The following is a 24,517-nucleotide window of genomic DNA, read 5'->3' as shown; positions in this document are numbered from 1 at the left end:
TCTGGATGGAGCTCAAATCTTCTCCAATTCCAGACTGCTGGGACTACGGCTGCTCCTAAGGCCATACAGACTTCATATGAATCCATAATGAACTTTTTCACACTATCTGTTGTTACCCAGATGAGGATGGGTTCCCTTCTGAGTCGGGTTCCTCTCAAGGTTTCTTCCTCTTAAAACATCTTAGGGAGTTTTTCGTCGCCACTCAGTGGCTCGCTCAGTTGGAATAAATTCGCACCTTTAATATCTGTATACCGTGTTGATATTTCTGTAAAGCTGCTTTGAGACAATGTCTATTGTAAAAAGCGCTATACAAATAAGATTGAATTGAATTGAATTGAAAAGTTATTTTTAGTCTTATATAATTGGACAAACAGGAGTATAAAGTGTTAGTCTGAAGCTTATATTTGTAATACTCAGTTTATGGATTTTATTAAAAAAAAAAAAAAAACGGAATAATGGTACTGAAATTTTGACCCCATACGATTAATCAAAAAAAGAATCGGCCAACTTATCACTTATGAAAATAATCGTTAGTTGCAGCCCTACTTATATATATATATATATACACACACACACACACACACACACACACACACACACACACACACACACACACATAGTGGGGGAAATATGTATTGAACGTGTCAACATTTTTTCAGTAAATATGTTTCCAATGAATGAGTCTATTGACATGAAATTATTACCACACATCAGTATTAACTCAAGACATCTGGAAATATAAAGAATTCACAACATTAATGTCCATAAATAAAGTTATGTGTTATAAAGTTATGTTAATACTTATTCCCCCCACTGTATGTATGTATGTATGTGTGTATGTATGTGTGTGTGTATATATATTTCCAGGGCAAGGCCCCCAAATGGCATTATCATTTGACCGAGGCCCCCCTTTTGCAAGAGGTCTTTAAAACACATTAAAAATACAGACTTCTGAATATATCCCCTATATATTAGAGATGCACCGACGTATTGGCTGATAATCGGTATTGGCCGATAAAGACTATTTTTCCGCTATCGGCTATCGGCCGATACTTTAGAAACATCCAATGATCAGATCCAATTATATCCTGTCAATAAAAAGAGGGCGGGAAAACACATTGATTTCATGCTGTGTGTAAAGATGATGTCTCTTGTGTGAAATGACATCAGAACTGCAGTTTGTAAACTCTGTAATCTCTGCACTCCTAACATTTTAAGGGAAATGGGGTCCTGTTTGGCTACAGGATTCGCCATATTTTTTTTTAATGGTGTGTCCTCCACTGATGGATAATCTGTTCACCTTAAAAATAAAAGGTAATATCAAAACAAACAAAACGCAAATAATATACTGGACATAATTACTTCAATACAATTGTTAAACCTGCAAATGTCAATGATTCTTACCATCTTTTGCATCATCCTTCTTTCACATAATTGTCTTTCCAGATTGTCTGGTTCTTCCATGGATGTGAGAGGAAAGACACCATCCTCACTGTCCACCATCAGCATTGGAGCATTGAAACAGCTGTTACCTGCAAGAGACTGGACCACTGAAGTCAGGTGATTGATCTTCATGTCTCCAGAATTGCCCTCTCAACAGCTGCAATACAGTAGGTTTGTCTGGGAGAGTATCTTTATTAAACTATAAAATGCATAATTTTACAAATTTAGAACTTCAATTTAATGTACGTATACATTGATCAGTGGTGCAACTCCATCCTCTCACACCAGAAGCACCTGCAAGCACAAAAAGCTCTTAAATGTGATTAAACCACCACTTATAAAAATGCTGTTGTAGCGAATGCTATGGTTACTTGTTTAAAGCCTTTAACAATTGCATTGCTTAAAAACAAAAAACATTGTGCATATCTAGGGGATTGGTTGCTTGTATGTATGAATGTAGTTATGAAATGCTTACAGCTGCACATGTGACCCATGTTAGTTTTTTTAATACGTTATGCATCTAAGGGCAAACATTACCATATTGGTCCTAATTGGTCCTAATGTAATGTTAGATTTCTCTAAAACACAAAAAAGGGAATACACAATTTTGAAGCCTGGTATTTGGACGCATGTGATAAACCATCACATTTGGCAAGAAGCGAAAAGCCCCTGCACATTTGTCTTTAAAAGATCCAAGGTCTATTCATTAGCCACAGAGAAATTCACAGAAATCAGAGGCAACTATAAGGAGTGTCCTGGCAACATTAACATAAAAAGAGACAGAGCCTGAAATGAATAGCTCACTGGTGCTCAAGTGTTTAATTAAAAACACTGATGACTCCCTGCACACTGGCTGTTCCAAGCATGCGATGTCTGGTAACTTGCGTGTGCAGATAGCCAAAGAATTGTGTGAGGGTAGAATGGAACCCCATGTATGGAGGGCATCAGAGGCAACAAAGCTGATGGATCCAAAAGCTGGAAGATCCTGAGCCTAGCTATCTGCCTAATTTGGCCACCCTGCACAAAGCAAAGCAAGAGAGAAATGACTTAGAATTAGGCGACAAGGATCCTATTTTGTCACTGCAGATGCTAAAATACAGTGCACCTCATAGTGGTAGCATTAAAGACATTGGACTGGACAAGTTTTTCTGTCACTACTCGGCTGACAGAATGGATACGTTCAGTTGCACCAATTCCAAAAGAGGTTGTGAGTAACTTTTCTGTGGCTTTGCTCAGAGCTCTGGTCAAGGCTTTTACTCCTCATCCTGATCTGAAGACCTATATCAATGAGTGTTGTCGTGTCTTAGTCGATAAAGAGTCAGCAAAACTGTCACCTTGTTTTGTTCAGGTTGATGTTGCACACTGCATCAAGTTGATCTGCCAGTGGGACTGCTTGAAGAAAAAAAAATTGCATTAAAGATTTCTTTGTGAGGTCAACAGCACAGCTTCTCAAGTCACAGTCCACGGAAAATTCAAGAGAGCTACTAAGCAGTATTACTATTGTGGCTCTCAGCAAAGCAGAGGGCAGTGACAGCTCTGGAGCCCTTCTTATATCAGAAAGGTGCAAGAAATACCTGAAAGTCCGAATTGCAGAAGAGTGTGTAATCATTCCAGATGTAGAGGGTGAAGACTTGGAAGAAGTGGATACATGTAACCAAACACAGACAGACCTACAGCAGTAGGTGACAGACATATGTGAGGAGAACCGGTCACTTGCCGTGGCCAACGGTGATCATGATAATATGCACTTCCTCCCTGAGATTATTCCCAATATAATCTGGCTTTCAAGTCAGGGGTCATGGTCCGTCTCTTACGAAGCACCATCACCGCAAGTTGAGCCAATATTGAGGCACTGTTCAAAAATATCAAACGTGCACTTTTCAAGCATGAAAACTTGCCTATTTGGGTGGATAGATTCATTGCTCGACATCTGTCCTTCATTGAAGGAAATATGTGAATTTGTTCTGCAAAACAAAATGGTGAAGAAGATGCAGCTGTTGCAACAGGGATCATCACAGGAGCCAATCCACTACCCACCACAACTTGCAGTGTAGACGGAAAACCAGAAATAGATGCTTCCTGTTCTGGGAAGTCTGACACTGTCACAAACATCCATCCAACAGATGAAGATGCTGTTGAAAACTGGAGAGGCCTAGTGGTTTCACCCAAAAAGAGGAAGAGGAAGTCATACCTCTCTCCTTGTCCTGAATAGCTCCATGCAGATCCATCTGTGAGGGGGAAAAGACTAAAAGTGGAAGTGTTGAAAAATGGAAATAATAAACAGCCTGTTAAACTCAGGAAATCAAGAATCTTTGTGCTGAACACATGTGCATTTGATGCTGTTTGTCAATGCTTATGTTGTGCTTTCTGCGATAGTGTCACTTTTGGAAATATTGTTTTCGGTGAGGACTCCAACAACCTCCTCCAGCTAGTGAAAACAATCAGCACAAAGGGTCTGAATGCACAGGTCTCCATACAGAGGGCAGAGCTGCTGAGTGGAATATTCAAAGCTGTCCAATTGAAGTCTGGTGCTCTCCAAATCGATGCACAGTGCTACATATCCACTATCATTATCAAAGTGATAAAAACGTGACAAAACGTGCATGTGTTTTCTTCACACAACAGTGTTCCTCACAGTATTGCAGTCTCAGCACAGAAGTCACAAGGGAAATTCCATTTTTTTGTACTTCTGTTGCTGTACTGCAGGCCTCTGGCATGGCTCATCTTCAGACCGCGGTGGAAGAAGGCCTTAACCTTCCGGAGTCCCCCTGCCTTAGGCCAATCCAAAGTCCGTCACAGTGTCCCTCTGCATTCAAGACAGACTCTACCTCAGAAAAAGTGCTCTGTGCAGGGAAAGTTTCTCACAGTTACAGTCTGGGAGAACTTCTGTGGATTGGCACTGACCTGGGAAGCACCTCCACAGAATTTCCTGTGTGTGAATTTCCCTCCAATCTGATGCTCCAAGGAGAGAGATTTACTTTAAGGGCAGTCATTGCTTTCAGAGGAGGCTTAACCCAGGATGCTCTTAGACATTATATGGCCTACTGCAGGAGGTCTCCATGTGTCTGGGAGATGTATGACGACCTGACCAGTAGAGTGACAGGACTGTCAGAAAAAAAACAAAATATGCCCACATGCTGTGTTATACACAAAAGACTGATTGCACTGTTTAAATTTAACTTTACAAGTTCAAGTATTTTTGTTGTAGGCCACACACAGTTTTCCTACTCCTGCTTGGAGAAGTCTTCTTTGCTTTTCTGGAAGTCTGGCTTGATGGTGTTTCTACTCAAGTCTTGGTTTGAAGACAGAGAGTGGCTTGTCAGTATTAAGTTTAAGTTTTTAAAGGTCCATTATTTGTGTTAATGGATGTTTGATAGTACACAGTAATTCAATTTCACAAGTAAAAGCATTTTGGCTTAATTCTTAATTCACTGAGTCATCCACACACATGCGCGTGTGTGTTTGTGTGTGTGTGTGTGACACACACATACGCCCTATGTATGTATAAACACAGAGCTACAGCAAACAGATTATGGTGCGTGTATTTATTTATGACAGTGTTAATGTTACTGCTGTTATTCACATAACATACAGTAACAAGTAAAAACACTTACGTTGGAGTTCGTGTGACATTTCACACATCATGTGATCCGCTGTGTCCATTAAAAGTGTCCGTTAAAAGTTGAAAATCCACAGTGGTTAGGTAACAATTAAGTGAATGCGACTATTTAATGTGATTTGATTTGTTGTTTGGATTTTACATTGTTATTTCAACTGTATTGTTTAAAAAAAAAACAAAAATGGCACAAACCAGCACAAACAGAACACAAACAAACCAGACTATTTTGGGTGAATTTGGAGCATGTGTGGGGCTGAGTGACCTCAGAATGACTTATAAAATATTATATTAATATACCAAAAACTGAAGCAGCACAAATGAAAAATTTTTATGGCACAAACCAGCACAAATGGAGCACAAACGATTGAGAATATTTTGCCAACAATGGGGGGCCAACTTCACGCAGGTTCTTGTAACAGGACCTGAAAAAAAGACACTTATGTCTAGCAATCATTTAACTGGTTTCATTGTATTTTTACCTTTTGCCTTGATGATGGCACGCGGGGCTTTTGGTGCAGGTGGAACTTTTTCTTTATTACTAATTTATTTTATTTTTTTGTGGGGGTATCATGAAGCTCATCATCTGATGAGTAAATATTCTTTCTAAGACCAAAATCAGGGTATTAGATTATTTTACAAAGAAGGATTTGATAAGTAATAACACTGCCCTGTTTGTCAACTGAAAGAAAAAAATCTACCCAACAAAAACCATTATGTTTTGCAACCGTGGCAGTCAAGCTCTAAAAAGGGTCCATACTGCTTATATCATCTTTCTTTTACTTATTCTATGTTCAGTGTTCTATATACTAAGTCTTCTAACACCATACAATAACTTTATAAAAACCTCTTCTTGTTTAAATCTGGCATGATTCTTTCTTTGAATCAAACTGATACTACTTCAGTTTGATACTGATACTACTTCTCCAGTCTCAAAATTATTCAACACTTTCATGGCAAGTAGGGCTGCAACTAACAATTATTTTCATAATCATCCACGAACTGAGTATTACAAATATAAACTTCAGACTAAAACTTTACACAACTGTTTATCCAATTATGTAAGACTGAAAAGAACCCAATACACTCAGACACACACCAGAATATATATTATTAATTTAGGACTGTAGTTTAATTCAGTGCTTTTTGTGCATCCATAAAAAGGAATTAGCCTGGGGAAGGGCGGCGTACAGACCCACAGGAGGCAGAAGAACGTTCACAAACGGTGGTTTATTGGTGCAAGGGTGAAGTGAGTGGGTTGTGAGGGGATGAGTGCGGGGCTTGTGGAGGCTTGACTGCCGGTGTAGCCTACTCGTGGTGGAGGCGGGATTCCCGAGACGGGGGCGAGGGTTTTCCCGGGCCGGCGTCCTCCGTAGGTGGGACTCTCACCACCCGGCGATCTTGTCCGCGCTTGCAACTTTTGTGGAGAGAGAGAGAGAGAGAGAGAGAGAGAGAGAGAGATTAGCGTGGGGGCGTGAGGTTACCGTCGTGCTCGGTGATTACGAATCGCTATGTCGCTGGAAAACACGCACGGAGTCCGTCTTGTCGCTACGGTATTCTCTTCTCTCGTACGGCCGGAAGCGCGCCCTTTTATCCTCCTCCGCCGTCGCCTGAGTGGTGGAATTTCTCCGTTGTGTCCGCCAATCGCTGGCCGGTGTTGCGTCAGTCCCGCCCCGCCGCGGCGGTCCTTCTGGCTGGCGGAATGTTCGGCACGAAGCTGCCCACGTCGTGCCGGTGCGGCAGTTGGAGAAGGAGCGATTTCCTTCTTGTGTGCGCCGGCTCTCTGCCCGTCGCGACAGACCTTTCTAAAATTCAGACACTAGACGGTAGAGAATACAGTGCATAGTGTAAGTGTATAGTACATCATTTGGGACACAACTTTAGTATTTACGCTCCGAAGCGTGTTTTCTGAACAGAAGTAATGTAATGAGTAAATGTATCCCGTGCCGCGTGCAGACCAACTAATCAATAATGAGGTCCGTTGACAACGATTTTCATAATCGACTATTTTCAATTTTATTGATTAGTTGTTGCAGCTCTAATGGCAAACATCTTTAGTACTTAGTAGAACACCCTTTTGCTGTTATGATCTGCTGCAAATGAGATGCATAGCCAGACACAAGCTTCTGGCAGTGTTCCCAAGAAATCTTAGCCCATTCCTCATGAGCAATGGCCTCCAGTTCAGTAATATTCTTGGGTTTTGCGTGCTGCAACCGCCTTCTTCAAATCCCACCAGAGATTTTCGTTGGGGTTCAAGTCAGGTGACTGTGATGGCCCTGTAGAATCTTCCATGACTAGAATTTGAGGTATGCTTGGGACCAATGGGGTATAAGCTTGGGATCAAGCCCAAGCTTCATTTTCCTCACAGACAGCATGATATTTTCTCCTAGGGTTTCCTGATACTTCAATGAATCCATCTTGCCTTCCACATGCTGCAGGTTTCCAGTGTCAGAGGATGCAAAACAGCCCCAGAGCATCACCAAGCCACCACCATGCTTGACTGTGGACAGAGTGTTCTTTCTTCATTCTTCTTCCTCCAGTCATACTGCTGTTCCATCATGCCAAAACGTTCCAGTTTTGTTTCATCGCTCCACAGAAAAGAATCCCAAAACTTCCATGGCTTATTTATATGATTGTGAGGCCATTTTTCTTGTGCTTTTGGTTCAGTAGTGGTTCTGGCAGTTCTGGAGACTTGGAGTTCTGCCATGGAAACCGTGTGTGTGTGTGTGTGTGTGTGTGTGTGTGTATATATATATATATATATATATATATATATATATATGTGTGTGTGTGTGTGTGTGTGTGTGTGTATGTATGTATGTATGTATGTATGTATGTATGTATATATATATATATATATGTATATGTATGTGTGTGTGTGTGTGTGTGTGTGTGTGTGTGTGTGTATATATATTTGTGTGTGTGTGTGTGTGTATGTATGTATGTATGTATGTGTATATATATATATATATATATATATATATATATATATATATATATATATATATATATATATATAATATGTATTTGTAGGTGGGTAGTAAAGTGCTACATTTACTTCATTATATTTACTCGAGTAACTTAAAAAAAAATAAAAATACTTTCAAGAATAGGTTTAACTGGCCATACTCTTACTGAAGTTAATTTTTAATCACTGAAATGTACTTTTACTTCACAACATTCAGTGGCATTCCTCCGTTACTGTTAAATGTTAATGAACATATGTAGTTTTAATAATTAGTCATATATCATAATATCACATATACTGAGGTCGCTGCAGTGGTCAACTATCACTCACTTTTTTAGTGGCTCAGTCCTGGAAAGGGGGAAGAAGCTAGCGTGGATTAGCATTCTGCACACACACATGCGCACGCACGTACGCACACACATGTCCGTGCACACACACAAACATACTAACACCCACGAACACTCACTCTCTCTACACACACTTTTTCTTCTGTTCTGTTCATTGTCTGTTCTTTTGTTCTCTATTGTCTTGTTTAAGTGCAGATGCTGACTAGTTTGTGGTGTTAACAACAGTCAACCATTGGGAAAATGTTTGTTTTTTGGTGTGTGTGTGAGTGTGAGAGAGAGAGAGAGAGAGAGAGCTTTTGTGTTGAAAATGACAGGTTCTGTGCTACTGTACCCATCCCAGGACTGGAACATGCTGCTTCATCTTGAACCCAGGTATATCAAATAAACAGAACAGACAGACTTTCAAGGAGAGATGTGACTTACAATTCTCCATGTAGTCTGAGATTCAGGATTTGCCCTTCATTTAAATCAGCTCCGAAGTAACTAGTTACTTGCTACTTGAGTAGTCTTCTCATTGGATACTTTATTACTCTTACTCAAGTAATTATTAACATTATTACTTTTACTGTTACTTGAATAATTATTTTTATAAATAATTTTACTTGTACTTGAGTAAAATTTTTGTCTACTCTACCCACCTGTATATATTGTGTGTGTATATATAACATAGCATAATAGACATAAAATAGTTGATACATAGGCAACAATACTGTAATACAATACTTAAACTTATCAAACAAATACTATTGTTGTGGTGTTGTAGTTTCATTCTTTCACTTGACTAGGCAATAATTGACCCTAAGCAGTTACTATGGAAGTAGTCAAACTTTGCTTGAGTGATATCAGCTGAATCCAGGCTCCCTATGTACAGACCTGTTGTGCTTCAAGACGGTACTCATAGGTATACGAAAGGTATTTTTTCAATTTGCATTTTAATTGTCCATAGTCCTCTGAAATATATTCTCTATAGCATATAGTATTGTGTTTTTTCTATGACTTTATTTTAATAATTTGTACTTCTGAATAAGATTATGACCTTGACCCTTAATAACTTTGAATGTCTGAATGTCCTGAAGGAATTTTTTTTTCTTTCAGCATTATCTGGACATTAACACACAATAGGCGAGGTTCTCTTAAAGGTAAATGAAGAAGAAGAATCACTTACAATGGAAAATGACGATAAAGCAATGGAAGGGTCTGGTGTAGCCCCAAAGAGAGTCTCTGAGTCTGGAGCTCAAGAATTCAAGAGGATGGAAACAGTAATGTCTGTTACAAATGAAATGAGGAGTCCAGATGGTCCAACCTCAAACCCATCATATGATTTGGAGGAAGTAAAACCACCACTTATCAATACCCATCCAGGTATATAATATAAAATTAACTAATACACTGATTTATTCTCCTTTCTAAATGTTGTGCAATGGTAGATTGTGCCTGAAAAATGATCATGAAAACAATCATGATTTTAGTTTTTATATGTTATCATCACAGTAAAAGTGGGGCAAAAAAAGGCAAAGTCTTAAGTGCAGACAGTGTGTCTATGATGTAGACAATGTACATTTCTATTTTAAGATATATTGCAAATTTTGGGCAAGGAAAATGGGGATTATGGAGCGGATAATATCTGCACATCAGAAATGTATGTGCACCAAGTTGACCTTGTTTCCCATGCAAAGGCTAAAAAAAGAAGAGAAATGTGTCTCCATTTTCCAGTAGTTAATTTTTTTGTCCTATAATTTTAAGTCTTTTGTGTTTTTTGAGATGTTGGGCTGGAAATTTTGCAGATCAGCAGGTCACCGGGTCTCACTGGTGACCTGAGGTATCAAGCACAGTTGAAAAAGGAAGGTACATCTAAAACTATGGTGCTAGTTATGTTGCAAAACTTGAAACCTTATAGAACCTGTCTGAGAATGTGAGCATAACATAAATACCATAAAATATCTATTTGTACAAGTTCTTACACTGGAAATAAAAGTACACTTCTTTTTGATAATTTCTCATAAAATAAATTGTAAGTTCTCACATTGAGAATAGAAGTACAAATTGTATGCTCAGATCAGCTTCTACAATTACAATTTTTGCAACATAATTAATTGTCTCCATATAAAACACAAAATGTTCAAAACAAGATGCTAAACTGTATGCTGGATCACTGTGTGTTTTCAACTCTCACAGCTGTTTTATGTGACAAAGTTTAAAAGTAACAAAGACTAATTTAATATTTAAAAAATGTAATTAAAATGAAATTTAAAGCCATTGAAAAGTAAAGATAATTAAATTCATTATGTTTAAATATATTGGGTTTAAAACCCACATGTCTGCATTTATTTATTTTTAATTAGCCTCCTTGAAATTCAGTTTTATTTCAGTGTTCAGATATTGACATTTTAAAGTTCTGACATTAAAAAAATTTTTTTTTAAGTATCTACCACATTGGTAAGTAATGCCACATTGATGTAGTAATTTCATGCAAAAGGAGCTCTGACCAAGTATTGAGTGCATAAATTAACATACTATTCAGAAGGTCGACATTTCTGTAGTATAAATTCTTTGTTCTAATATTTTAAGATATTGGATTTTTGATTTCCATGAGCTGTAAGCTGTAATCATCAAGATTAAAACAAAAAAAGGCTTGAAATACTTCACTTTATGTGTAATGAACCTAGAATTCATTCATCAAATTAAATTATGGAAAAAAATAACTCTTCCACAATATTCTACTTTTTTGAGAGCACCTGTATAATCAAATATATTTTTTATTTGTGTGTTTGCAAATTCTGATTCAATAATTGAGCGTGTGTGTGTGTGTGTGTCAAAGCGAGTATCATTGTACTCATTTGTGGGTTTTTTTTTTATGTCTGATAGGTGTCAGTGGACATAGAAAAATAGGGGCTTCAAAGATTAGATCCACTCAAACAGGCATCTCCTCCCCCACAGCTATAACTGCAGTGAGTGTCAAAGATTTGACATTGCTGAATTAATTTCTGGACATGATGCATTGTAACTGCACACTGGTGTAAACTACAGTACAACTCTGCTGGATTCATTCATTCATTCATTCATTCATTCTCAGGTGGCTCGAAAATACTCTGTGGTACTATCTAATGAAGCAAGGAAGGAGATGGTTAAACAGGCTAGAGATTTGAAGGATGAGCGCAGAGCCATGCTAGACAACAGACACAAGTATCTCATTGTAAAGATTGCGGATAGGATCAGCCTGGGAGTGACGGAAGTAGAAGAGGCCCTTATTTCTGATGATAAGGTGGGCTAACCATTCATTTGCCATGTTGTTAGGGCATATCTCTTTGAATTAAATATATCATTTGTAACACGTCTATCTGTCTCGTTAATTAACTTCCCTTTATTTTCTTCTTTTTTATTCTTTATTCCTGCTTATTTGTTTTAGAATCTTAGAAAACACAATACCGTAATTAATGCAATAACATGTTGTATCCTTACAGTTCAGCATGATTGAGGATTTCTTTTCAGCCTATGGATCCAGAAAATTGCTTTTCTACTATCAAGAAGTGCAGTTGGTAAATACTTTTATTTCCTACTTTAGCCAAAAGTACAAGTCACATATTCTAAAACTAATGAAAACAGAACCTAATATGTGTTTTGTTCCAGACTTGCATTCATTCCCATGGAAACTTATCCTCCTGTATGGACTCTCAGAGTGCAGTGTCTGGGCAGAAAAGATTGTTCATTACAAGTGGCAATGCAGAGGTAGAAATAGAGAATCTTTTTTTCTCTTTGTGGGTAATGAAATAGAAAAAAAAAACCCAATTGTTCTATTTTTTAATTTGGTACTTGTCAACAACAACCTTTCAGATGGTTACATGGCCATTCAAATGGTTTGTGCCATTAAAATGAACATTGTATCTATTTCCCTTAATTAAAAATAACAAATATAATTCTGGGCACTGACGTCACTATCCATCACATGCCGTCCAAATCGCTCCAAACAAATCGGTTTTGTACGATTAAAACATAATGAGGTGGAGCGTGATGTTACCACTACCGAAAACATTCTTGTTATATCTAACGAAGGGAAATAATTAGTGTTTGTTTTAATGGCACAAACCAGCACAAACTGAGCACAAATGAATGGCACAGATTTGGAGTGATTTGAGCAACATGGGGAGTGGAGAGTGATGTCACACAGCCAAAAAAAACCCCAGCTCAAACACCAAACTAGCACAAATGTACATTTTTGCAGCACAAAACAACACAAACGAATGGCATAGTTTTGGTGATTATTTAATTTCATTGGGTGTCAACTTCAAAGATTAGCCTGAATTTGCACTTGCATGTACTGTGCATGCATGGCACAAATCTGCGACCAACCAGTATATCTGTAGCAAAAGAAGAATAAAAGTAGGAAGGCATATTAATAAACAACTTAAACTGGTGGTTATATCCAAGATTACTTAATAATTCCCAGATAAATAGATGTCATCCCAACATGTAATCTCACCCAAAACACAGTGAAAAGTACTTGTCCAATTTTGGTTCATGCTGAGTTCATCTAGATAATGAAAAATTACCTTTGTTCCAGAAACACTTCACAGCAGTACCACCTATAATTGCCTGATTTACTCTAACTTGGTAAAGAAATTAGCACGGTGAAAAACTGAGGCCTGTTCTTTATTTGTGGGCTTCTGAGTTAGCTGGATTGCATTGTTGACAATTTGATATAATACTGGATTTTGTCATTCTCTGAAGCTGTTGTCAGAGTAGTTATGAAGACAGCAAGTCCGTAAATCCACACCTGCTCAGGTGCAGGCTTATTTAGCAGGCATTTAGAATCATTGTTTTGCTATCACAATTGTTATTGCAGGTCCTCATAATTAAAGCTTTCCATGGTTGGTTAATTTGTCTAAAGAAAGTTTACCCATGATTACTCATGAAGGATCTTACAGGTCGTGTAGCATTCATATGTCCAGGTATGGAGACTAATGACATTTTAAAAATGTTTTTAATAAGGCTATTAAAATGGACATTGAACTGTGCTGCATATCTTATTGAATTCTCAGGTGCATTTGAAAAACTGAATTTGGCTATTTGGGCCATATCTCCATTGATCTGAAATAATCTAGTAAGTCTGGTATATGTCATCTTATCTTGGATTTATCAAGTGGCATACAAAGAATGGGCATCCGGACTGACTGCTGCTTGAGTAAAAACCCTTTGCTCCTGTGTTGGGTTCTGTGGGATCCTAGCCCCAATGCCCACATCTTATAGAAAGTCATGTCAACTATTTATTTATTCATGCTACTCAGTGTTTCATTCTGTTGCATCACAATGTGAATATGGATACATTTGGAAATATGCATATGTGTGTAAAAATAAGCCACCACATTATAGAGCATTATTTACTAAATTATGTTGCAAACTGATGGCATACAATAAACAATCACTTGGTAGGCCCTACAGTTTCCAATTAACAAATTTTCAGATTATTTGATGGTGAACGCAAAAAGAGCAAACACACAAATTAGACAGGAGTGACACAGTTGTCTTTTTTTATATTTAAAAAAAAATAAAAATATATGATTGGCACTGCATTTTTCTCACCGGAGTAACTGGAGGAATCCCCCACAGCACGGGGAGAACGTGCAAACTCCGCACACACAGGGCCACGGTGGGAATTGAACCCCCAACCCTGGAGGTGTGAGGCGAACATGCTAGTATATATAAAATACTCTCATAAAAAGCAATGAAAAAATGTGAATTATCATGTTTTGTAATTCACATGCTTTTCTATTCCCTTTCTTTTTATTAAGATATTTGTTACTTCCACCCTTCTGTAGTTTTTTTTTATGAATTAGAACATAGTGAGAAATAATGTCAATCAGTGCAGTGCTATTTTACTAAATTATATGGTTAATAACTTTTTTTTTTTTTTTTTATCAAATCCATCAATTCAATTTTGTTTCACCCCTCACAGTTATAGCTTTATCTGTGTTTGAGTAAAGTCTGGCATTTGTCCACCCTTGAGGAGATACTGTCTTTATGTCTACATTTTATGGCAAATTATTAGCCTTTAAACAGCTTTGGTTCTCTAAAATTCACCAGATTCAGTTTACATGATGTCATAAAGCAAATCTTATGAAAATACAACTATACATAATAGAAAATCCTTATAAAACTTAAATCCTTAGATTTTGTATTTCAAATGCATGTATAAAATACTATTTATGTTGCTAAGCTGTTTCATCACAAAAACATTTAACAATTCATGCTAAGCTTTGGTAACTAGATAATAATTTTGTCACTATTTGCATTATGTTGCTATGGGGCTTTGTTATCTCTGACAATGACTTAAAATCTCCTACAGAGACTGAGTGGCTTTTGTTTGTTTTTTCTCCGGAACACCGACAAGGCCATAACAACTACTAATGTATCACAGGTTAGTGGAACCCTTAATGGCAATGGAATGGTAATTTTGAAAAGTTGTATTGTTCCCCTGTCATTCAGAATAAATTTGCTCTGCAGGAGGTGAATTTTGGAATGCTGGATTGCACCAATGGAAACTTTTTACACAGTCTAGAGAGGTTTTTTACTCAAGTCACATATCCTGCACTCAGGTCACAAGAGGTATTTAATGCACAGACTTTGAAGATATGATCCATTAGATTGAGTAGGGCTGCATTTCATAAGTGTCACTAAGAGTCTTCTAAGTCATACGAATTATGTCTCTAAAAATTTCCCTCAATTCCAAAAACAACTTTCTTTCATTTAATTTTCCTTTGACTCAATGATAATTTATAAGTAAATATATTATTCAAAGTTATACTATCAATTTTTTGGTCACCCTCCATTCCAGGACTGGGGAGTCATGAAAGAGGGTCAGAGGGACTCTCATGTTCAGGAATTCCTGCTCTCCATTGACAAATTCGTCTGCAGTCTATCCTCAGCCAGCAAAAACTTGGACGACAGGTTTCAGCTTGACAACATGACATCTGTTTCAGAACTCGGGCACCTTCAGGAACCAGCAGATTACATCAATGCAGGTAAAAAAAACAACAACTAAGGATTATCATTCAAAAATAGATATAGATTATAACAAGGCTCAAGAGCTTGCATTAGCTTGCACTATGCTATACTAAGAATCAGATATGTTCACAAGTAAGTAAATGCAACTCCAAATCAAGACTACCCTAGAGTCAAAGTCAAGTCACAAGTAATTAAATTCAAGTCTTTCAGTCAACTCCTAAGTCAGCAGAATCTACACAAGGAGTATAGTAATGATAAAGGACAGTATTGTTCACAGTAAAGGCAAAAAACACATTTAGATCAACAGTTGTATGTAAGATGCAACTGTATTTTTAGAAATATTTTTACATTTACATTTATGACATCTGGCAGACGTCCTTATCCAGAGAGACTTACATTGATGTCATTTTTTGAAAATACAACTTTGAGGTAGCAATTGAGGGTTAAGGGCCTTGCTCAAGGGCCCAAGTGTTATTTTTATAATACTTCTTTTCATAAAAGAAAAGTCTGAAAAAATATATTAAAAAATGCAACTTGAGACATTAAAAAGTCTACTACTCATTTTTACACATATAAAGGAACATTATGGTCCAACATAACAATAGCTATTTGGTCCTGACATCTTTTAAAACTTTTTGTCTCTATACTCCTGTCAGCTAAGAACAAGAATCTCAGGATACAGTGGGCATAGTCTAACTTAAACTGGACAGTTGAAAACTGAAAAAATGCATTATCTTGCTGAAATGGGCCACTGCCGTTAGGGAATACTGTTGCCATGAAGGGATTTACTTGGTCTGCAACAATGTTTAGTTAGGTGGTATTTGCCAGAGCCATATCACCCTGCAGCTCTGGCCTGGTGTTCCACTGAAGCTAAACAGAATTGAGGCTGGCCAGTACCTGGATGTGAGACCTACTGGAGAAAAATAAGGTTGCTGCTGGAAGTGATATTTATGGAGGCCAGCAGGGGGTGCTCTCCCTGTGGTCTGTGTGGGCCCTAATGCCCCAGTATAGTGATGGGTACACTATACTGTAAAAATAGCACCATCTTTTGGATGAGATGAGGTCTTGACTCTCTGTGGTCATTAAAAAGTGTCTGTGGACACTTCTCATGAAGAGTAGGGGTGTAACCCCGGTGTCCTGGCGAAATTCCTCCATTGGCCCTTATCTATCATGGCCCCCTAATAATCTCCATCCCTGAATTGGCTACATCACTCTCTCCTCTCCACCAAGATCTGGTATGTGGTGGGCATTCTGATGCACTATGGCTGCTGTCGCATCATCCTGGTGGATGCTACACACTGGTGGTGGTCGAGGAAATTTCCCCCATACAATGTAAAGCACTCCGAGTGTCTAGAAAAGCGCTATATAAATGTAAGGAATTATTATTATTATTATTATTATTATTATTATTATTATTATTATTATTATTAAGTAACAGCCACATGAATGCCAGGGCCCAAGGTTTCTCAGAAGAATATTGCCCAGAGCATCACACTGCCTCTGCCGGCTTATCTTCTTCTCATAGTGCATCCTGGTGCCATCTCTTCAGTAAGGTAAGTAACGCTTATGCATCCGGCTGTCTGCATAATGTACAACAAAAAGTTATTCTTCAGACCAGGCCACCTTCTTCCAGTGCTCCATGGTCCAATGTAGGTGCTTTTGGTGGTGAACAGGGGCCAGCATGGGCACTCTGACCGGTCTGCAGCTACCCATCCCCAAACGCAGCAAGCTGCAATACACTGTATTCTGACACCTGTCTGTCAAATCCAGCATTTTTCAGCAATTTGTGCTAAAGTAGCTTTTCTGTGGAACTGGACCAGACAGGCTAACCTTTGCTCCCCAGGCCCATCAATGAGCCTTGGGCACGCATGACCCTGTCTCCCATTCACCGGTTGTCCTTCCTCGGACCACTTTTCGCTCTTGCTCTCTCTCTCGCTCTGTCTCTCTCTCTCTATATGTGTGTGTGTGTGTGTGTGTGTGTGTGTGTGTGTGTGTGTATATATGTATATATGTATGTATATATGTATGTATGTATGTATGTATGTATGTATGTATGTATGTCTATATACACACACACACAACCGCAAATACAAAAATTTTGGGACAGTATGGAAAATGCAAAGAAATTAAAAAAAAAAAAGCAAAAATTTTATTTGAAAATTCAATTCACCAATATTGGCATGACATTCATGTTCATGATCACTGTAAGTACTTCTGACCGCAACTGTGTGTGTGTGTGTGTGTGTGTGTGTGTATATCTGTATATATGTGTGTATATATATTAGGGATGCACCGAAATGAAAATTCTTGGCCGAAACCGAATACCGAACACGTTTTTCCTGCTTTTTTTGCATTTATTTTGCAATTTTTTTCACCATTGCATAAATTATATAGTCAAAATGTGCTTTTTACTATTTTGTCTTACTTTTCAAAGAAAAAAATCAATTACGAAAACTACAATTTCAAAATATTTATTTAACACTGAACATTTTTTTCATTCCAGCAGGCACAGGCTACCAACAAGGCACAATATAACTTTAAATAAATAAATGAGTAAAATAAAAATATTTTTATTTGGTCATCTTTGAGCCCCCCTTGAATAGCCTATGTTACGCCTATAACTGACTGCTGACAGAATGGAACACTCTGTAGCCTACAACAAAAAAGTGCATAAAAAGTACATTGACGAGTGCAAAAAATGGTTCTATTCGGTTCTATATGGCTGATTATATTGGGGACATATACCGCTCGCGTCCCTGTACACCGCGCGGAGTATTATAGTAGATATAGTATAGTTAGATACGTTGTTAATGTTATGTTCCCTTAAATAAATACGTCTTTACCTGCTTCTGTACTCCCTTATGTCTCGCGACGTGACAGAATACTTCGGAACAGAAACAAAACAAACCCACGTGTCCACAGTAAACATCCGAAGAGCACGTGGCTTGTGCACGTAGCTCGTGCATGTGCGCGCCCCCTCATCGAGGTTGTGACATTAGCGCGTCTCACTCTAGTTGCTAGCCTATTTGGTCGCGTCATCAAACACGTCATTGTTCGGTCAAATTTATTTGGCCTTTTCACTTATTCGGCCGAACGCCGAAATCTTTTTTTTGCTATTTTCGGCCGAATAATTTCAGTTGCCGAACATTCGGTGCATTCCTAATAAATAAATAAATAAATAAATAAATAAATAAATAAATAAATAAATAAATAACACACACTTTGGATTTAAATAGGCAAATACTTAAGAGTCTATGACTGGATCATTATTGCTGTGATTATTATGTTTCCAGCATATGTTTGGAAACCGTTCTTTTAACCTTGATTTTAAAACACACCATCGTGTGTAGATTTTCATTTCTTAAACAACCATGTAGGAAGACGTATCATGGCCATATTCTAGGATGACAAAGCCAAGATTCATCAGGCTCAAATTGTGAAAGAATGGTTGGAAGGCAGCATGAAGAATCATTTTCACACATGAATTGGCACATCTAAGTCCAGACCTTAAATTCATTGAAAGTCTTTGGGATGTGCTGGAGTAGACTTTACAGATTGCTCGACTCTTGCATTGTCAGTACAAGATCTTGACCAAAAATTTATACACCTCATGATGGAAATATATACACACACATACATACGTACATACATAGATACATACATATGTATACATGTATACGTGTGTGTGTGTGTATGTATGTATGTGTGTGTGTGTATATATATATATATATATATATATATATATATATATATATATATATATGTGTGTATGTATGTATGTATGTATGTATGTATGTATGTATATATGTGTATATATATATATATAATATATAAAATATATTACGCTTCTACATAAATAGTGGTTATTCCGCCTGTGAACTTTCTGCTATAGCCATCAATTACTGTGTGTAACTCCAGACATGTCCAGCTTTTTGTTTTGGTCTAAATTGAGTTTGTGTCCTGTATAAGCAGCATGGTAGGGTATAGGGGGAAATTATACAAGAATTACAATCATGTTTGAATTATTTGTCCAGTATTTGTTAATAGCAGTAGGCCTGGTAGGCAGCAGATGTAATGCCAACTTACAGGTCGCTAGTTCAAATGTTGCGGTAGCAGCAATTTAGTGGTGTGTGTATTAATAATAATATTTTAGTACCATGCCTGGGATTTTTCAGTGTTGTTTTGTTGTATATAGACTAATAAGGATTAATAATAATGATAATAGTTTGATTTCCCCTTGCCGCCAAATAACCGGTTATCAACTTACGACCGTGGATTGGTCCTGCCTAGAGTGGTGGAACAAATTAATTGGAACACAATATGGGCTACAGCAGACTATAAGCCTATATCAGTTCTCAGCGGCACTGGTTCAAGCAGTGGTTTTTAAGCAGAGTCAGAAGCAGATCTTTCAATGCTACTTCATTTAACGGTCATTGTGAGCAAAATAAGATGTGCGATGTACAGTATGCTGCACAACACTGGCAGCACCTGTGTGTGCTACAGTAGGCTACTGTGTAATCGGATCTGTTTAAGCCTGCTGTCCGACAGTGTATGTTGTTAAGCCATCTTCTGAGTCAATTACACCTCAATGATCATTATTCACATGGAAATATTTTCTTTGCACTAAAAATGATTTAAAAGAATCAAAGCGAAAACATTATAATGTAGCCATGCATACCGTATCATGAGAAAAAGATGTCCCAAAAGCATTCACTGCTGATATCCAGTTAGCTACATATTTTAAACTTCTGGATAATGATTTCATGTAATTAATTAATTCAATTCATGAGAGTTGCATTTGGTAGGGATCTGTCCCACCCACGGTCCACCTGTAAATGACAATGACTGGATCCTAGAACCGTGATGCATACAGCTTTGTCAAGATATCACATATTTTAACCTACATATTATGTTAAAATTGCATTATATTTTATTACTTATTTCTTGTACTGCTGTTGATACACTCCTCGCCTAACAACCTCACCCGACACCAAGTTGAGACAGGTGCTCTGCAATGTCTGTGTTTATTTTGTGTTTTAAAATCATGCCAGAAATCACCTCTCTGTATGGTTCCAGAGACATGGCTCTTCTCAGTCAACAATGGGAAAAACATTATTTATGTTTTAAATGTTTAATAAAGGTGAAAAAAGTCATAAACAAAAATCTGAAAATACATCAATATTTATTTTTCAAAATTTGGTATACAACATTGCATTTTAAAAATACAACAACCCTTTTGGATTTATGGATTAAAAAAGAAAAAATGATTGGACTCAAAAGTACACGGACCAAAAACACATTATTAAAACCTTATTTGATGTTTTATTTTGTGGATTTTATTTATTCTTGAAAATATACTCCATTTAAAATCTGGTGACTGCAACACACTCCAAAAAAGTTGGGACAGGTGACTGTTTACCACTATGTAACATTTTCTTTTAATAACACTTATTAAACGGGAAATGGTAGCTCAGTGATTAAGATGTTAGACTTCTGATCGGAAGGGTGAGAGTTCAAATCCCAGCACTGCCAAGCTGCCACTGTTGGGCCCTTGAGCAAGTCCCTTAACCCTCAACTGCTCAGTTGTATAAATGAGATAATTGTAAGTCGCTCTGGATGAGGGCGTCTGCCAAATGCTGTAATTTAATGTAAACGTTTGGGCACTGAAGACACCAGTTAGTTAAGTTCAGCGAGTGGATTTTTTCCCCATTCATCCATTATGCATTTCTTCAGCTGCGCAAATGTACGGGGGCCTTTGTTGACTTATTTTGCACTTCATAATGCGCCACATATTCTCAATTGGTCAGGACTGCAGACAGGTCAGGACTGCAGGCAGGCCATGCTAGTACCCGTACTTTGTTTACGCAACCATGCGCTTGTAATCTGGGCAGAATTTGGTTTGGTGTTGTCCTGCTCTAGATTGCAGCATATGTTGCTCCAAAATGTGTACATATCTTTCTGCATTAATGGTGCCCTCACAGATGTGTAAGACGTGCAAATAAAAATTATTTTTATTTAAATTATTTAACCATATCCGGCTAATCATGGAAAAATGTATTGTCCACATGTTACTTTTGATGAGTCCAAGTCAGTTTGGGGGTCATAAAGGATGAGTTGCAAGTCAAGTCTATTTTTATGCGACTTAATTGTGACTCAGACTAGAGTCGCAAGCTCGAGTGCCCATCTCTGCTAGATATATTTGTGTACCTCCTTTTCATGATAATCTGAAAACAGTGGGCCTCCTTTATCAACCTAGATATTTTTCATTTAGTAGTCCTTTCATATTTCCAGCTCTCTGTGTGCTTTACATTTTATGGAGTTTTCTGGGTGTCTCTAAATGCAAATAAGCAGTGTTGAGAACATGCATTGCACGTAATGGGTAATTCGCATTCATTAACATGGCAAACACTCGCGAGTATGAAGAAAACCAAAAGTTTTGTCTGGTGGAATCTGTTTTGGTTTGTCTTACCCAAATGTTTACACACAACTTTACTAAAAAATTATAAATGAGGTCAATTGTTTGTAATCATAAATTCTAATTGATATGTATACTGTATGTGATTTTGTGAAACCTAATGCTAACATGAAGATAAACTCTTGACACCAAGAGGAGGGGATTTTTAACTGTTTTGCAAGAGTTTCCTATGGCATTCATCAACCATCTCTGAAAAATCGAAATCTGTTACCTGTCAATACTGTCAGTCCTTACCTTTTATAAAGAGAATATTGGAAGATGGTAGCATAACTATTTTAGATAATTTTAGATAATTTTTTAAAGAAAATTAAGTTTCCAATTAATATAAAAATGTATAGTTGTGTATGTCCTTCATGTATGTCATCCTTAGCAAGTAACTCTGAGCTGGTAGAAAGTCTGGAGGTGGTGCTGTTGCACTGGATCAAACAGATAGAGCAGGTGCTCACTGAGAGTGAACAGATGAGGAAAGAGGCAGATAACATCGGGCCTTCGGTGGAACTGGAGCACTGGAAAAAACGAATGAGCACCTTTAACAGGTAGGTGATCAAAATTTGTTTATTATGTAATTTTGTTTGTGTTAGTTCGGCTGCTTGATTAAGATAGTCATTACGTTTACATGGACAACAACAATCCAATATTAACCTGATTAAGACAATATTCTGGTTAAATAACTAGCATGTAAACAGCTATTTTTAATTACTTTAATCCGACTAAAATCATACTCGAAGTAAACACAAATCAAATTAAGACAGAGGAAGTAAGGAAGTAAAGAAGTAAGTCCTCTTGGGCAAAGGGGCCATAGAACATGTTCCCCGAGGGAAGGAGGATTTGACAGCCGTTATTTCCTGGTCCATGAAAAAAGATGGGGAGTGTGAGGCCAATTTTAGATTTGCGTTATCTGAACTGTACTGTTCGGACATACAGGTTCAAGATGCTGACGCCCAAACTTATCATTACACAAAATCAGTTTGAGGACTGGTTATAAGGTTATAAGGCTTCTACTACGATGAGGGTGTTTCTATCACCAACATGCTTAGGGCCAATCCTATCAACATTGAGCAAGATAAATCTGAATCTCTGCATTCCCTCTAGTTTCTGCGAGAGACTCTTGGGGCTTATGGCAGCAGCAGCCAATGTCATACCATTGGGCCTATTGCACAGGAGACAGTTTCAGTGGTGGCTGAAAAGTTGGGGGTTTCGTCCGAGGACAAAACCTCCTGAGACTAATCTGTGTCACGTGGCGATGCCTACGTACTCTGAGAATTTGGAGGTGTCCCTGGTTTATAGCCTTGGGTCATACTCAAGGGTTGTCTCCTTATCGCAAGATGGTAATGACAGACACCTCCCTCACGGGCTGGGGTGTGGTTTTAGACAGCTGTCCAGCTCACGGTATCTGCTTCGGCCCTCGTTTGAAGTACCAAATAAATCAGCTAGAAATGTGGGCCATATTTTTAGCACTGAAATTCTTTCTTCCTCAATTGAGAGGTCACTATGTGTTAGTTGTGACAGACAACACAGCGGTGGTCTCATATATTGATGTTGTGGATAAAAAATGTCATAAAATAAACATAAGGGAGACCTAGCATCCAGCAAAAGGGAGAGGAAGGACTGACGACGGGCACCTAGACACATAGAAGCGGGATTAGGCGGACATTGACAAATTGGAATTACACTTTTAAAGATCTTTAAGAGCAGTAGTAGTCAAAAAAGTCAAAAAGAGGTATACGAGCTGAGCTGAGGAGTGCTAATATACACACACACACACGCTCGTACAGTCAAGGGCGGGCAAGTAGACACAACACACACACACACACTCTCTCTTTCTCATACACACACATGAATAACTTTATAAGAATAATGAAAAAGGAGTAATAAGATATTATAATATCTTATAGTAATAGAGAAACTCTATAAAAAAACAGAATAGTAGGATATGCAGAACAGTAGAACTTATATATGATATTAAGAAGTTGGAAGTACAGTAAACCGCTTTTCAAGTAGTATAAATATATATATATATATATATATATATAAAATAAGAAATATAGAGCAAATATGAAAGTAAATTATAAACTAGAAATACAGGAAAATGTAAACTTACTCATGACTCAAATGGTGAAGGTTCTTGTCTCGCAAGGAAGGCCTTAATTTTAAGAAAGAACCTTGAGGAGCCATTTATAAGGGTGGCTGAGTCAAGCTGCCCCCCCCGCGAGATAACAATAAGACCAAGGTCACTCTAGATTGTTTAGTCTTGTCCACTTTCTATTTTACGGGTAATTCAAATTCTCTGGTTTCGATTCTCTGGGTAACTGAAATTCTCTGGTTTTGACTTTCTGGGTTATTAGAAATCCCTGGGTTCTGATTTTATGTGTAAATTGAAACCCCTGGTTTTGATTCTATGTGTAAGTGGAATAGCCCTTTTCTGGAACATAAGAGTAAGGTAGATGAGCTCCTTTTTAACCCTATTGGTAGTGAGATCATAGTCTTCTTGAAACATATGGGTTATTTACTGTGTAAGTACAGTATAAATACTGGAGCTTAAGCTCAGGGTATTGGGAACACTTCTGAGAATTCTCATCAGTGTGGATCTCGTGTGGTGGAATGGAACAATAAAGCTGGACCCTTGCTTCTTCTCACTCACGGCTGGTGTATTTTTTTCTATCTCCAAC

General features: G+C 37.7%; 1 protein-coding gene and 1 long non-coding RNA gene across 2 annotated transcripts in view; both read left to right on the top strand.

Moving 5' to 3' along the window:
* LOC124627697 (uncharacterized) overlaps positions 1–7,798 on the top strand; it is an 11,245-nt gene extending 3,447 nt beyond the window's left edge. The window contains exons 2-3 of the long non-coding RNA XR_006982177.2: positions 1,219–1,314; positions 1,447–7,798. This is a non-coding gene — a long non-coding RNA (uncharacterized LOC124627697). The remainder of the gene's footprint in view (positions 1–1,218; positions 1,315–1,446) is intronic.
* A 338-nt stretch (positions 7,799–8,136) lies between these two features.
* The window catches only part of dnah5l (dynein, axonemal, heavy chain 5 like), a 277,853-nt gene continuing 261,472 nt past the window's right edge, over positions 8,137–24,517 (top strand). The window contains exons 1-11 of the mRNA XM_047154066.2: positions 8,137–8,746; positions 9,160–9,286; positions 9,470–9,736; positions 11,240–11,322; positions 11,448–11,636; positions 11,836–11,910; positions 12,002–12,100; positions 14,715–14,786; positions 14,873–14,974; positions 15,204–15,390; positions 22,219–22,384. Of these exons, the coding sequence (XP_047010022.1) occupies positions 9,541–9,736; positions 11,240–11,322; positions 11,448–11,636; positions 11,836–11,910; positions 12,002–12,100; positions 14,715–14,786; positions 14,873–14,974; positions 15,204–15,390; positions 22,219–22,384 (1,169 nt within the window). The 5' untranslated portion in view covers positions 8,137–8,746; positions 9,160–9,286; positions 9,470–9,540. The remainder of the gene's footprint in view (positions 8,747–9,159; positions 9,287–9,469; positions 9,737–11,239; positions 11,323–11,447; positions 11,637–11,835; positions 11,911–12,001; positions 12,101–14,714; positions 14,787–14,872; positions 14,975–15,203; positions 15,391–22,218; positions 22,385–24,517) is intronic.

The sequence above is a fragment of the Ictalurus punctatus genome, chromosome 1, assembly GCF_001660625.3.
Source record: "Ictalurus punctatus breed USDA103 chromosome 1, Coco_2.0, whole genome shotgun sequence".
NCBI classification, from domain to species: domain Eukaryota; kingdom Metazoa; phylum Chordata; class Actinopteri; order Siluriformes; family Ictaluridae; genus Ictalurus; species Ictalurus punctatus.
The sequence above is the reverse complement of the archived record's forward strand: the minus strand, read 5'-3'. Positions and strand labels throughout refer to the sequence as shown.